Source organism: Neolamprologus multifasciatus, chromosome 22 (assembly GCF_963576455.1).
Source record: "Neolamprologus multifasciatus chromosome 22, fNeoMul1.2, whole genome shotgun sequence".
In the NCBI taxonomy this organism is placed as follows: Eukaryota; Metazoa; Chordata; class Actinopteri; order Cichliformes; family Cichlidae; genus Neolamprologus; species Neolamprologus multifasciatus.
Window position 1 is genome coordinate 12193135 of NC_140459.1, and position 16449 is coordinate 12209583.

The window sequence follows — 16449 nt, forward strand, 5'->3', positions numbered from 1 at the left end:
TGAGAATAATATGGAAGTTGATGTATTCATTAGTAGATGGTTATCAGAAAAAAACTTTGAACGGGTCATATTTTATATACTTTTATAAATTATTATTGTAAAAAGCGAGACAGGATGGAAAAGAGGGCTACCAAACAGCCTTTTCACGAACATGCAGTACCGGGACTGAACAGTGAGCGGCAGCACCGATAAGTCTTGAACCTTCCGACGGCAAACCGGAGGAAGAGGAAGAGCGTAACCTACGGGGTGAACTGGGAGGTGGTGTCCATCTTATTTACACCCGTGAGATTGCTAAATTGTTGATCTGTTGATTTCTTCGGGATTGTTAAAGCTGAAAGCCGGGTAAGTTAGCATTGTTACGCATATCACTCCGTTGAGCCGTTTGAGCGCAGAGGCAGAAGAGCCACGGCAGACCTCCGCTCCGGGGCCTGGTGTCGTACCAGGCGCCATATTGACGCTCATCTGGTTTTAGCTTAGCATGCTAACGTTACCCGGCACGCAGGACTACAGCATACATGTAAGGCCGGATTTAGCCCATTTGTTATTCATTAGACGCGTTTAGACAGAAAATCTGCGCTAAATGTGATAAAGCAAACTTTAAAAGTTACCCTTACGGCAGGGAGAAGGTAAAACCTGCTAGCTGGCTTTACAGATCTTGAGCAGCGACTGTTACTGATATACTTTTATGCTCTTTTCACAAGAAAAGGTTAATAAATGACTAACAAACAGTCCAGTTGGGCGAAAGTATCGGTTAAATCTGTTATTTAGTGAGTGAACACTTAGTGTTGCATTCATAGCGTTATCGAAAAACAAGAAATAGCCCATTATTTTCCAGGGGTTAGCATCAATGCTAATCAGGTGCTCACACCAGATGAACAGCTTCTTTTTGTGCCGCGTTAAACCAGACCTAGCTACTGTAATATGAAGCTGTTGAATGTTGGCTTTTTCCCCACTCATAATTTACTGTTTCGTTTTCAGATCTTCAGAGATGAGCAGTTCAGAAGAGGTTTCATGGATCTCCTGGTTCTGTGGGCTGCGGGGGAATGAGTTTTTCTGTGAGGTGAGGAAGCAAGGTGGACATATTTTTACAACACATGAGTGTCAGGGGTTATTTGTGATATAAGGCCATGCATGGTTTGGAGACCGAGTAGTGGCAGAGTAGCAGTTGCTAAGATTATCACGAAAAAGAGCAAGGATGGACAGGGATAGGAATTAGCTAGTGCACATCCCCTGTATTTTACCCTTATGTTATTTATCTTCTACCAATATTCCACAGTATAAATACCCACCACCTTTATATTTATGAGTACCCAGTAATTCTATCTTCTAAACTATGCTCTAATGTTTCATTTCTTATTTTGTCTGTACTTTTTGGGGTTTTTTGTATTGTGTTATATATAGCCTTTTATCTTATATCTTGTGTTTTAACCTTGTTGTGAAGCACTTTGGTGTGCCTTCGGTTTTAAATGTGCTATATAAATGAAGTTGTATTGTATGAGTATATCAGGGAGGGCTCAGATTGAGTGGTGAGGGAACAAAGTGAGACAGATGATGCTGAGATGGTTTAGACACGTGCGGAGGAGGGATAGTGGATATGCCGGACAAAGGATGTTGAAGATGTAGCTGGCAGGCAGGAGGAAAAGAGGAAGACCACAGAGCAAGTTCATGGATGTTTTGAAGGAGGACATGCAGAGGGATGGTGTGACTGAGGGAGATGTTAGGGATAGGATGAGATGCAGACTGATGATTCACCTAAAGAAAGCAGCCAGAATGAGAAAATGAAATAACATTTGTTACCAAAAGAGGAAAAATTCACAGATTTCTTTAGAGTAAAGTGATGGAGACCTTCAAAAAAACCCTCCTGCTTATCAAATTATTACAGCTACCTGGTGTACAGTTGGGTTTTCTCCCAGCAGTCTAAACTGGAGAAAGGCAACATCCTACGTGTGCATTTCTGGACTTAGAGTACACATCTTGTGTGTAGATGTGTAATAATTCAAATATTTTGTGCAGAAATGCTAAAATGTGTAAAAACCAAAACAAAAAACTATGAAAAAGTTAAAAAATATCAACAACACAGTAATAGTAATAAATTAACAAAAAACGTCTGGGACAGTCACTGTAAGGGTTAAACAGTTCATACTCCTGTCTTGATGGATCCTCAATCACCCAGGTAAGGAAATCCCAGAAAGTGATTTCTGTTCATGAGGAGCGTTGTCAGTTGGAGAAATGTTTTATCACACATCCAGCTTCGTAAAGAAATCGGAGGATCTGTTTCAAACTGAACAAGTCATTTTGAGGATTGTTAAAATAATTTTCCTGCTGAAAACGCTACGATCAGATGAACAGAATCAACTTTCAGGGAGTTCTGTTCTTACAGCTACTTGATTCCTCAAATGAGTCTGGTTTGTGGTTTCTCCAACGACAGGTGGATGAAGACTACATCCAGGACAAATTCAACCTAACTGGGCTCAATGAGCAGGTTCCACACTACCGCCAGGCTCTAGACATGATCCTGGACCTTGAACCAGGTCTGTATGTTGCATTCCTGACTCATTGTTCTCAGTTTTAAGTAAATAAGGTATGTCAGTGTTTGCTTGTGTGACACATTTGCCAAACAAGCAAAAGATCCCCAGTTTGATCCCGGAAGGAGACACAAACCCCTCTGGGGTTGTATCACCAATCTGGCCTAAAAATCTGCCAAATAAAACACGAGGAGCTGCCTGCTGTGGGGAGTGGAAAGTCGCTTTATTGTTTGTTGTCTGTATGCAGAAGTATTACTGTTTATCACCTCCCATCTGCAGCAGACATCAGGAAGTAAGACTAAAAGAGCTGCGAGTGTTTCATGTCTGTGACATCTCCTAAGCTTTTAATGTGTTCCTTCTGTCATTAACAAATAATGAGAGGGGACATTTGATCTCGGCTTTCTTTTGATTTGAGGTGCTTTGTGCAGGTTTCCTCTCTCTTTTCAAACTTGCTCAGAACATCTTTGTTTCATACTCTTTTATTCCTGGAGCACCTTTAGAAAACCATAATGTGTCCCAGTCTCTCTGTTTTATTCCCAGCGTTTCCTTTTCCTCTGATAAATTTATGTTTTTTCCAACTGTCAAAAGCGTGAGTAGTTTCCCTGTTTCTGATTTCTTTAGATGAGGAGCTTGAGGACAATCCCAACCAGAGCGACCTGATTGAGCAGGCTGCTGAGATGCTGTACGGCCTCATCCATGCACGCTACATCCTCACTAACCGAGGCATTGCACAGATGGTAGGTGCCAAAAATCCACCAGTTCTGTCTCTACATGTTGTTTGAGTCAGATTTTACTCCACTTGTAATGGAGTAAAGTGTTGTTGAGATGTGAATGTGTGTGGGGGTTGGGAGAACAGCTCTCCCAGCTATAAAGTCCTGACTGAAATAATGTCCAGTGTGGCAGCAGAGGGTGGGTTCATCCCTCAGAAGAAGATAAAAGTAGACATGAAAAGCTGTCTGTCTGAGGGAACGGCATAAAATGCTAAATCTTTCAGCTTCACTGCTTTTTACTGCTGAAAACAAATCATTCAACTGCTTCCTATGGTGCTGATATAAAAAGTAAAGACCGTGTTTTCTTTATTCTTTTCCTCCTCCACACTGTCATAACGGCGTATTCTTTCCTGTTTATTAGTCATTATCTTCTACTTTATTTAGGAAAACACAATTAAATGTGTTCAAAATGCAAAATGACAGTATTACACTTTTACGACCATGTTCGACAAACTGACAACAACAACATGTGCATAGGAAAACAAAACACAAAATTTGCACAGCTCTCCTGTGCAAAGTTCACATGGTTTCATGCTACACCAGTGTGAGAACAGCAATACTGCTAGTCCAGTGTGTTAACTTCCTAGTAGAGGCCGTTGTGCTCCATGCAGACAGGTCCTTGTGGTGCAAATGCATCTAAAGCAGACTGTTTCCTGCTGTGGGCTACATGTAAAAAAGCACAACTGTGGAAAATGTTCCAGCCTGATTCTCTGGAAATCATCAAGATGTTAATGTGGAAAAACTGCTTTAGTAAAGTTTTATCATGTGCACATTTTGCCTGAACGGTTGTCAGTAGTTCCTGGAGGTTTCTGACTCTAGCTGGGTGAAATTCATTGTAAAGGAAGTGTGATTGCCACAATTACCTGTAGTTTTCCATGTTTGTGTGTAAATATTTACTGAACTGTAAGAAAAAGTGTGAAGCCAAATAGAGGTGGAGAAGGTTCGCGTTTTAAGGTAAAAGTTTTTGCTTTTTGAAACATAGAATTAAGCTTTTACTTTAAAGGCAACCCTTCTCCTTTTCCAGTTTGCGTCACAATTTTCACTGTTTCCGTACAACTCGAACTGCAGCAGCATGCTAGCAACGGCGGGAAGTTTTTACCAAATAGATGTGGAATGGATGTTTTTCTTTAGTGACAGATTTGCGTCTCTGGGACTTAAGCAATCATTTTCCCTACAACTGCCACCAAGAGTCCATTCAATATTGTCTGCTTGCTTTTTTTAATCTTTAGCACAGTCACCCATTAATTTCAGTCATGTCAAAATTACTTCAGGTTCAAATGTTGTTTTCCACACAGCAGGATATGAATTAACCCAGGATTGCAGAGCAGCCTTTAAACGTTCACTTTAAAATGAGATGTGGAGATATCTTCTGTTCATATATTAACTCTTTATTGGGCTCATTTCTGCTTGCTCAGCTGGAGAAGTATCAGCAGGGAGACTTTGGCTACTGCCCCCGGGTCTATTGTGAGAATCAGCCTATGCTTCCTATTGGTGAGTAAACTGATGTGAATGCCCTCATGCATGTGTCAAACAGTTACCCAAGGATTACCACAAGGTGGCAGACAGCTTTCATGAGTGACTAAAAGTTTGCCCTTCCCTGCCTTGCATGTCTCTCCTCGATGCAGTGAAGTTAGTCAGGAACTCTTCTTGGGTGTGATATTTAGTTTTGGGGAAATTTGTTTTTATTTGCTTGTTTTTAAATCTGTGATTAAAAGGCACAGCAGCTGTATCTGGCTGGCTGTGCCAATCAGTACAAAACAAATGCTGATTTTCCTGCAGGTGAGGATAACTTTGATCCACAAGGGATTGTTTGTCAATTATCTCGGGTGTCTTGATCTCATACTTAAATGGGTTTCTTCCTCTTCCACACTTCTCACAGGCCTGTCAGACATCCCAGGAGAGGCCATGGTGAAGCTGTACTGCCCCAAATGTATGGATGTCTACACACCCAAGTCCTCCAGGCATCACCACACAGATGGAGCTTATTTTGGCACCGGGTTCCCCCACATGCTGTTCATGGTTCATCCCGAGTACAGGCCCAAGAGGCCTGCCAACCAGTTTGTTCCAAGGTTAGCGTTGATATTCAGCTGTAAAGACTCCACCTCCTGCTGATGTTTGTAGGCAGATTTGTTGTAAATTTGTAACTGATTATTTTGATTTTGTTTTCATTTTAGTTCTACTTTTTCTTAGTTTCCATAATGATATTGGCTTCGCTTCTTTCAGTTTTTAGTGTTTTAAATACATGCTTTATTATTATTATTATTATTATTATTATTATTGTTATTATTGTTATTATTTTAATTTTAAAGTGTCAGGGCCCAAAATATGTGAAGTTCAGAACTGCACAATAATATGGTTTAATATGAACACTAGAGATGCCCCCATTGCAGTTTTCTCTGACAATTCAGATTTTTCTCAGTGTGAGCAGCTGATTAAGATTTTCTTTCAAAGAACAATAACAGTGCACCAGATTTACTGAACAAAACAAATATCTGTTACTACTTTTATGTTTATAACTTCGCCAGATAAGACAGCATCCACCCTTCTTTCTTTTTCATAATTTTTTCAGTAACTGCTTTGATTCTTTGCTCATACTGAGGCTCGTACTGAGCCTGCTGCCTTGTGTCTCTCATTAGCTTTAGCTTTAGCTGTTTTTCTGGCGTTGGCTCATTAGGTTTGTTGTTCCAACTGTTTCTTTGGTTTAATTTGGTGGTTTACATTACTGAGCTTTTGCCTTCACTCACTTCCATGCTAACAACATATTATCTAGCTCTGACTATTTGCCTGTGCGTGCATAAAACACAGCAGCTCGTTATCGGTCGTATGGGATGCCGTCCCAGATGGACAACACTGGAAATGTATGTTCCTGTTTGTTTCTATAGAAATGTGGGAGTGTGTGGGTGTGTGTGTGTGTGGTTAATGCAGAAAATGTTTAGTCTCTCTGTGTTTGTTAGTACCTGCTGCATCTCTTGGTGGATTAGCAGCAGATTAGCGTGGTTGTCCACTAATCCTGTGCCTGCCCTTGGAGACCATTGTCTGCATGTTGTACTGTTTACCGTAACCAGGTTGCAGTGTTAAGAAGAATATGTTGTCCCTTCGGCTGCTGTGGAGACCGCAGCCCGTTTCTATGTTCTCGTGCTGCTTTTTGTGATATTATATATAGGGCGATCGTGGCTCAAGAGTTGGGAGTTTGCCTTGTAATCGGAAGGTTGCCGGTTCGAGCCCCGGCTTGGTCAGTCTCGGTCGTTGTGTCCTTGGGCAAGACACTTCACCCGTTGCCTACTGGTGGTGGTCAGAGGGCCCGGTGGCGCCAGTGTCAGGCAGCCTCGCCTCTGTCAGTGCGCCCCAGGGTGGCTGTGGCTAAAATGTAGCTTGCCATCACCAGTGTGTGAATGTGTGTGTGAATGGGTGGATGACTGCTTGTGTAAAGCAGCCTTAGGGACTAGAAAAGCACTATACAAATACAGGCCAATTACCATTTATTTATTTATATTTACTCTGTCATTCTCTTTGCCATTTAATCCCATTTGTTAACTGTTTAACCTGCTGGACTGTGTGTCTGTGTGTGTTACACACTCGCAGTCCTTTGATGCATAGACAAAGACATATGCAAACAGACACACACAGCTGGTTATTTGAGCTATGAAGTCAGGCGGTACCTTTTGACTTTGACATGTTTGCTTACTCTTCCTATTTGTGTTACGGTCCTCTGCGCTGCCGCCCGACTTGCTGTGAACGTCACACAGCCTGACTTCAGGGCTCTCATATTGAGTTGTTTTGTTTAAATCCATCAGTTCCTCTAACCAGCCAGCCTAGCGGTGTCAAAAATAAGACCTGTGGGACAGAATTGGCCTAGCAAAGATTCCAATCTGGCCCACTGGACAGCTTTAAAACAAGTGCATAGCATTTTACTTTACTTTACTCTACTGTAGAAATTACTTTTGTTTTTCAAAATTGCATTGCATTAAACATGGCATTATTAAAGTTGCATTTTTTCTTATTTTAAAGAAATCTCAGGGATTAAATATTTAAATGTCCAGTTAAGTTCAGAGTGGGCTGTATGTGGCCCACGATGTAAAATAAGTTTGACATCCCTGAGCTAGTCCCTAGTGCTCAAAAGTGGACATACGTTTCATTTGATTTATCAAAAATCCCCAAAAACAAACAACCCCCCCACAAAGAATCCAGCCCTCCGTGTAGCTGCAGTCATGAAATCTGAAGCAGTGAGTTGCATCCAGGCCAGCTTTGCAGTCTATGCATATATAACTGAATTAGGAGTGTTTATAACCCTGGTGGCCGATGATGCGCCTCCACTGTCGCCTTCTGACATTAGTTCTCCCTGCTGTTGGTCATTAGTCACAAAAATACTCATCAAGTTAATATTTGCACAGGAGAAAAGTGTATATATATATTTTTTTATTTCAAATGTACTTACGTGCACAGGTTGACTATATGTCAAGGATTGCACATCCTTTCCTGGATCCTGTGTCAATACGCTGTCTGTTTGTATTACATAGAACACAGTCAGGGTGGTGTGATGTTTTTTTTTTATTATTATTATAATTTACAACATTGTCAATGTTCACAAGTAGGACAGTTACAGGAACCGCAATACAGAAATGTAGATTAAAATAAGAACTGCAATTAGGAAGCACAAAACAAAACTGGAAAGCAAAACAAAACCCAAGCAAGCAAACAAACAAACAGACAAAAACAAGAAAACAAAACAAAAACTTTATGTAATAGTAAATAACATGTGACAAATCTAGCCATTAATGAACACAACGAAACAGACCTATGCTAAATTATTGAAACAGTAAAGCATGTATGGGTCGCCAACGCTCAGTAAACAATTCTCTCTGAATCCGCAGAGCATATGTTATTTCCTCCATCTGGTAAATTTCTCTTACTTTATCAATCCACATATTATATGAAGGTGGGTCAAGATTCAGCCATTTAATAGTGATACACTTTAGTGCTGCTGTAAGCAAGATGGTGGTGTGATGTTTGTCATCAAATGTCAGCGTCGTCTCCCTTAAAGCAAATGCATGACTGATCAGTCTAAACATCGTCATCATCTTTTTCTTCTTCTTCCTTTTCAGGCTTTATGGGTTCAAGATCCACCCGATGGCCTACCAGCTGCAGCTGCAAGCCGCCTCAAGCTTCAAGAGCCCCGTCAAGGCTATCCGCTAGAGCGCCCAGGACTGAGGGGGGAGAGAGAGAAGCCAGAGAGGAAAGAGTTATTATAGGATGGAGAGGGGTCACCTGCATTTTTCAAAGCTCTTCATGTGCCCCCTCCTCACCCTGAAGAAGACTGTATTATTTTGATTTAGATTAGGGCAAATGAAAAGATCTTTTATTTTCTTTTTTTCCCCTTTGAGTGTGAGTGAGAGAAAAAACGCACAGCCATGATCTTAAAGACAAACACACATTTGGTTTTTAGACGTTCCTTACCAAACTCCTCCGTGCCAAAAACAGAAGGCAAGCTAAGAGGAAGCCGAACATGGCAGGGGCTCTGTTCAATCGCATTGTGAGCACAGAGGAGGGAGTTATGTCGTCGGTGGATGACACCAGAGTACGATCAGTGTCTTTGTGTATTTGGCACAGTTTGGTAAAGGTGGTGGTAAAACCTTTTGTCATTCGATGCCTCGTCTCCACCGTTAGTCCCACCTAACCCCGATGGAGGCTGGCACTCGCAGAGACAGTTTTATTTCCCCCTCCTGTTTTTGATTTGTAAAATTTGGCTCATCGTTGTTAAATTTGCCTTAAAGTAGAGAGAAACACCCGAGCTGTTTCTGTCGTTTCGAGTGTCTGATTTTTCTCTTTCTTTCCATGGTTAGAGGAGATGAAATAGAAATAGGTCAAATGAGACAATTTATGAATTGTCAGATAATTGTAACAAGTTGGTGTCTTTTGTCCAGCTGTCTGTGCGTGTGTCAAACAACAACACCCTCCTCTACCCATCACGTCCTGCAGAAGCAGGTTTATACTGTCACCCACCCCTCCCTCCTGTGTAGCTTCATCTCTGATACAGAAACAGCCGAATATTCTGGATAGTGTGGAAATTTGCTTTCTGGCAGCGATTAGATGAGAAGATCGATATCGCTCGTGCTTTTATGGTAAATATGAAGCAAATACTGGCAGACGGTTAGCTTAAACTCTCAATAAGGAAGCAGATATCCTGGCTCTGTTCTAGTGGTTACAGATCAGCAACAAAGCTGAGTCCGCTCAGATTATATAAATCCTCATTAAGTGTGCGGTTGTGTGCCAGTTTCAACCCGTTTAAAGTCCATGGAGTTCCAGGTTTTCACCACGATGAGCAGTTTGCACCTTAATAAACTGTGCGAGCTTAAGTTTGTTTCAATCAGAACAAAAACCAGAAGAATAATGACTAGCAGTGTGAAGTGTGACCTCCAGTGTGCTGATATCAGTGTGTTACTTCAAATGAGCTCTTATTCAGGCTTTCAAAGGGGTCAAGTAAAAGACACAACAGTATGTAGATGGTATATATTTTTCAGTTTGCGGATAAAGTTTCACGTAATTCCTCTTCAGACTGCTCACCTGTACTGGCATTGAATTATAATGTTACTCTCATTTTATAAAGTCTGAATAAGCCTCATTAGACACACACACAACTAAGTCAGTGAACAACGGCGCACTTTTTGAACACGTTTTGCCACAAAGAGAGTAGTAAAAATGCTAAAGGGTGCTTTTCTTTTTTTTTCATGCAGAGCTGGTGTATCACAAGGTACTGATGAGAGGTTTAAAAAGGCCAAATTCTGTTTACATTGTTTAACAAACTAGATGCCCGTAGGTGGATTTGTTACTGCCAATCAGAGCCAAGCTAGGGATTCGTAGTCTCGGAAGAGCTTAGCTAGTCATCTCCTCCTGTCTGTAGCTTTAGATTTAACATAAACATGAGAAATCAGTCTTCGCATCTCAAACTGCCTGGGCCTCAGAAGTTCAGCTCACTCCACCACAGCACCGTCTTTCTTTTCTTGTTTATGTTTGGGCTCGGAGGCAGGTGGCGTCTCCTAAACAGTGGGGGCACACACTCGGCGGAGCTCCCTCCACTCCTGTCTTATGTTGGTATGACTGCGATAGATTTTTGCTTTTGGATTTCATGATACAAGAGAAACTTATTTCTGTGTCCAGATTTTAACTAATTGTTTGTCTGTGTTGTTGTATTCTTTCTGCTACTGTGGACGGGTGAGCAGGATTCAGAATTCTCAATAAACTTCTATTTTCTTTTCATATTTTTCTGTCCTCCTCTTTATTATTATTTAGCACCAACGTTTTCTGGCCACTCAGAGTCAGTAGAGAGTCCTTTTCATCCACTTAAAGCAGCCAGAATAGGATTATGCAGAGTGACTGTAAACTAACCGAATTGTGCTTGATGTTGGAGCTAATGTGGTGTTTTCCCTCAGTGATGGAGGTAGGGCTGGATGTCTTGCTTTTGGGTGTGGTTATGATGCCATTTCACATGACTGAACAACAGCGGCAGTGGTCTAACACAAGCAGAAAACAATTATTTCATGGAAAAAAGTCATAAGATCTCAGTCATGCTTCTGTGGTTATTCTTAAATGAACTTTTAGGGACATGGAAAAATTGTATTTGGAGCTAGAAGTGAGTAAAACACATCTTTTAGTTATAAACCATGCAGTATGCACACTCGGGGTAAGTTGAAAAGACACCCAGGACATCTTGAGCCACCATGATATGGTCGTATTTATGTGTGACTCAGTGTTTTTCCCCTCTGCACAGCAGACGTCTGGCTAAATCAGTGGCAGGACTGAGCTGTCTTCATTTGACCATAGCATGTAAGATTTTCCAGAGGAGGTTCCTTCATGACTCAGGATAACCTCAAACCACATCCCGGGACCTGCCCTTCGTCTCCTCCTCCTCTTACAACTCAGCCCAGTGAAAAGGAATCTCCTACTTTGTTTTGAAATACGCTGAGACGTACAGACCCTGGGGGAAAAACAGACTTTTCTGTAACAGTAGTTTGTTTTCCCGGGAGCCAAAAGCAGCCCTGAGACTGTCTCCACAGGAATAATCTGGTTAGTTTAGCTCCTAATACTGTAGTGATGTGAAATATCAAGCCCTTTGCGCTGCCACACCCAGAGTCAACTTTGCACCATTTTCATCTGAGGGTTTTTTGTTTTTTGTTTTTTTAAAAAAAAAAAAAAAATTGTTTCATGATGTCACTCTAAAGCAGATCGAGCTGTTAAGAAAAAATGTTCACCGCAGACACTGAGGACACATGCATTTCAACAAAAACAAACAAAACCCTGTCTAAATCTGTGTTACAGATTAAAAATGATCTCCCTTTGTTAGAAGATTCACTCTGGAGCTCCATTGCTTGCTGTACTTTGCAAAAATGTCTTGACACCTTTCAGTCTGTGTACCCTTTTATTTATGTTTTTTTGGGGGGGGGATTTAAGGCCACTTCAGGCAAGGATTTGTTTTTATTTACATTATATGTCACTCCTCTATAGCTGGATGCACGTTTAGCTGAAAAAAACCATCAGATTTTTCTTCGTTTGTTTTATTTTCCGCATAATTGCTGTTACATTGTCATCTGCAATGTTCAAAACACTCTCAAGACACATTACTTATTGGGATTTAAGCCAAGTGTGACCACCACCACAAAAGCAGAAGTTTTGGCAGTTTGCTGGTCTGTAGCATCCAGGTGTGTTAACAAAATGCCTCAGTGATTTACCAGGAGTGGACCATGCTCCAGTCAGTTCAGTCAGACTGCGCAATGCTCAGAGAAATCAAGAGCTATATGTCAGACTCTACAGGCCGCAGCTAGCATGTTAAATGGTAAAGTTCATGCTTGCACAATTAGAAACAAGTATGAATTGTTTTGGCTGGAACATTGTCATAGACAGCCGAAACCAAGGCAAAGATATTTGGCAATAATGCACAGAGCCACATTTGGAGAAAACGGCACAAAGGACCTCATACCAACTGTTTGCCATGGTGACGATCTAGGCTTGTCTTGGAGCCACAAGCGAAGTCAAGAAGAGTTTTATTGTCATCCCAACAATATACGCTCAAGCATACAGTGGGACGAAATATCGTCCTCCTGAATCAAACGTACAAACTGTAAAAATAAAAATGAAAAAATTCAAATATACACATATACACCTATACAGAAATAAGATAAACTAAGAATAAGTCACCATGAAGTCCTCTGTATAGCAAAGTATTCTAGAGTCAAATGTGAGGCCATCTGCCTGACAGCTAAAGCTTGGATGAAACTGGATCATGTAATGGGACAATGATTCCAAGCACGCCAGAACCCTATTTCAGGAAGCAGGGATAGCTTCCTGAAATAGGGTTTGTTAAACATCCTTTCAATCACAGGCCTAGATAATCAGCTCGCTTTGTTATCATAGACTTCCCCCCTCATGTTCACATGAAAGGGTGACATTAGCAGCCAGTCACAGTTATGGATAAGCATACTGGCAACAGAGGTTAGGAAGAGACTGCTAGTGCAGACAAATCAGCAGTGTGAGAGGAAAAGAGAAGTCCAAAAAAAAAGAGTCAAAGCTTGACTATAAAGGGCACCTGCAGGCCTGGTTTTTAGGTCTCATTCTGGTTGCAGATGGTGGTGTTTTTGCAGGTATGTGGAAGGTGGAGTTAATGTGTTTAGACTGTTGGAACACACTTAGCAGTCCTCTGTCTGCTATAGTCTGATTCTGGAATTTGTGGATCAGATTTATTTCCCTTGGTAACTGTTTGGCCTCGGGTCCTGATATGTAAGACGAGAACTGACAGAGGGCGTGCTTTATTTTTCCAGTAACTGTATAAAGACATAAATACCAGGGAATTCAAGCTGATACTTGGATGTCTCTCCTCATAATCATCTTGTAATCTCATACGCAAACAACATGTCTTCAGTACACAGCAGGAACAAACTGACTGGCCTTGCCTTTCCAACACTTTTGGAATTACCTGCAGCCTCAATAGGAATTGCATCATGTACAAAAAGATGTTAAAACCACCTAAATGTGTATCAAGAACAGTTTCATTTGTGTGTTTTGTGTGGGAGGTCTCATCTTTGGTGTCATCTTTAGTTTTCAGTCTAGATTTGGAGATGGACAATAAACCCTGATCAGACCACATCAGAGTCCTACTGGGACACATGCCTGTAAGAGTTCACTGTAGGTGTTTAACCATGCAGAGTCCCATTGGTGAAAACCAGAACTTTAAAATGAATTGTGATACGAGAACGTTTGGGGGAAGGTAAGGAACCTTCTGCATTCTGTACAATCTATAGATGATCAATGCAAGTTTTACTGAGGCAGGTAAAGAGTGAATCAAAATAGCCCAGGTGAGATAAGAGAAAAGCACGAAGAACAATCTCTACAAAAGATTTAGAAATAATAGGACACAGTTTACTAATATTTCTCAGCTGATGAATACAAAAACAACTCAGACCCTTAAAATCCAAATCCAAAAACCGCTTCCCATCAGAAGTGACATAAAATGAAATGAATCATATGTGGCAACTAAGAAACCTCTATGAGTGAGGCATGACATGAACCTTGCACACCTGCTGCATTGCTTCAGCTCAGTTCAGTTCAGTCATTTTATAGCGTCTCAACAAACTGTCCACATAAGCAATATTAAAAACAAACCGTGAGGAGAGCTTATGAAGGTACGGTAAATCCATCCAGCGTGGCAAACGGCTGCTGTGTAACTACCTTTTCTAAGACCTGTACAACCACAAAGGTGCATTATTTTGAGAAAATCGGGTTGCTTAAAATGTGGTGCTCTAAACATCATTCAAAACACCACTGAAGTCTTTCTTCACACAGATGCACAGATGCTTAGATACTCTGCTTTGAAAAGTGATCTGCGTGCTCAGACTGTCACAGACCACAGATTCAAGGCTGTAGCATGTATCCTCTGGGTAACTGAGAGACACTCGTGTTACACCCTATTTAGCTGTGCTCTTAAATGAACTGCTGCTTGGAGTGTTTCTTTGTTTGTCATTCACCTGAAACACCCAGACAAAGGTGTATTTATACATACAATGAAGTGAAGCCCCATGACTACACAAATGGTAGCTTCCATTTGTGTAGTTACACATGATTCTAGATGTAAAGGGAATACTAAAGGCATTTTTGATTATCTGAAACATACTTTATATTTATTTTTTTTCTTTTTAAACTGGATATTTTATCTTCTAAATGTATCTTGCTGCTTCTGCTTTTTGTTCCTGGTTGGCTTTTATCCCACACTCTTGGACATTCCTTTTCATCTGTTATTTCTCTGGCTGGTTTCTACCACATGCCCGCTTTCCAAATTGCAGGAATTGAGAAACTGTGGGCAAAACAATAGAGGCATTTCACCGGGCTCAAACAACCTCCCTCACACCAAAGCATTTCAAAACCATGACTCTAAAGATGCTGTTTCATAACTCTTTCTCCCTGCAGCGAGAAGGCAAATTTTCCTCTATTTCCTCTGCAGAACAAACCCAAACAACCACACAGACCAAACAAGAAAACAAAACCCAACAAATATGTTGTGAGCGATGTTAAAAAACTGCTAGGAACTTCCTCCACCCAAGACTGCTCATCTGTCACTTAATTGCATGTTTGCAGACAAGCAAACAGAAATATGTTGGAGAACAAATTCTGGGCAAGACGAGACCTGCTTGAATAACACAACCATTCAAAGTTTGAACTAAAGTAAAGTTGTTTCATCACCGCGTCCATGACAGAAGCATGATAGATATCATTTCTGTGTCAAAACAGAGGTACTATTATTCAGGCTGGCCTTAAATAACTTCTTTCAGGTGATTCAGTGAGACAGGTCAGTTAAGATTTTGTTAATTTCAGGAAAACAAAGCTGCCCTTATTTCTAATTTCAGTGCAAACTTTCAGTACAGACCAAAGAAAGTCTTGAGACTGAGGACAATAACTTCTCTTGCTTTTTTTATGCATGTAAGTCAGTAAATAAGATGGGATCAAAGCAAGAATGGGCTCATAAATCAGAATGAACCAGTGACTTAGTCAACTCAGACCTGAGCATGCAACATGCTGTTGTGGGTAAGAGCTTTAAGGTTTGTAATAAATCTTGGTGCTCAATAATAGACAGTATCCTTTATACGTAAGCACAGCAAAGATATGTCGATATAAAAGTGGGCAACAGAAGATTAGAACAACACGATCTGACGAGTCTTGATTTCTATTGTAACACTTGGAATGTAAGGAACAGAATTTGACATCCATCCTATCAGACTGACGGTGGCCTAAAGCTGTACAGGATTTTTTTTTTTTCAAAACCGGTTTCCTGAACATGACAGTGAGTTCCCTGCACACAAATGATTTCCACAATCATCTGATTTTAAGCCAATAGAGCACCTTTGGGAGGTGCAGCAACAGGAGATTCCAATCATGGATATGCAACAAGCAATTGTGCAGTAACTGCTTGATAATGTCAGGTGAAAATGGACTAAAATCTCTGACTAATATTTCCAGAGCTGCGTTGAATCTGGGCCATGTAGAACCGAAGCAGCTGTGAAGGCAAAAATGGGTCCAACCTGGCAATAGCGAGGTGTACATGATCAGTTGCCCAGTGAGTATATATTTATGCTAACTATCCCAGCTGTGATGAATGAAAGGCTCCATAGTTTTGATATTAGCTCCGAGAACATTATCTGTTTATGTGTGTGTAGACACAAAACCCCAATTTTCATGCAGATTAGCTCTGGGCTATAACCCATGTAACCCAGTTAGGCTGGAAATGTCCCCAAGTCAAACACTCTAACCGCAAAGCGCACACACAAAAAACAAAACAAAACAAACAAAAATAACAATAAAGAAACACACATAACCCACAAGCTCAAATGAACCACATGCCATACAACTTTATTGTTATTCATTTTGTTGGAAGTTAGCAAACAACAAAATTTCACATTGCTATACTTACAGAGTGTAAGAGAGTCCACTTAAGACAAAACCCACCACACTAGAGAACCATTCAATCACTGCTAATAGCTTACACCTGCCCAGGTATCCCCACAAACCAGTTTAGTGCAGAAACCCAAACCAAGGTCCATGAAGTGCGACATCATAACTGAGCTCTAGGGATTTTCGAGGACTAGCACTTATTGGAAACAAGCCAAAGTAGCCAT

At 40.9% G+C, this 16449-nt stretch overlaps 1 protein-coding gene across 2 annotated transcripts; it reads left to right on the plus strand.

The window, feature by feature from the left end:
- Positions 1-185: 185 nt before the first annotated feature.
- Positions 186-10549, plus strand: csnk2b (casein kinase 2, beta polypeptide). 2 transcript variants are annotated; one of them, XM_085148218.1, is made up of 7 exons: positions 186-342; positions 979-1060; positions 2429-2531; positions 3147-3262; positions 4711-4786; positions 5175-5364; positions 8398-10549. In XM_085148218.1, exons 2-7 carry the CDS (start codon positions 989-991, stop codon positions 8486-8488), a joined length of 648 nt encoding a protein of 215 aa, XP_085004344.1. In that variant the 5' UTR covers positions 186-342; positions 979-988; the 3' UTR covers positions 8489-10549. The 2 variants fall into 2 exon arrangements, with proteins under 2 accessions (XP_085004344.1, XP_085004345.1); XM_085148219.1 differs by lacking the exon at positions 186-342 and adding an exon at positions 369-517.
- The last annotated feature ends 5900 nt before the right edge of the window (positions 10550-16449 follow it).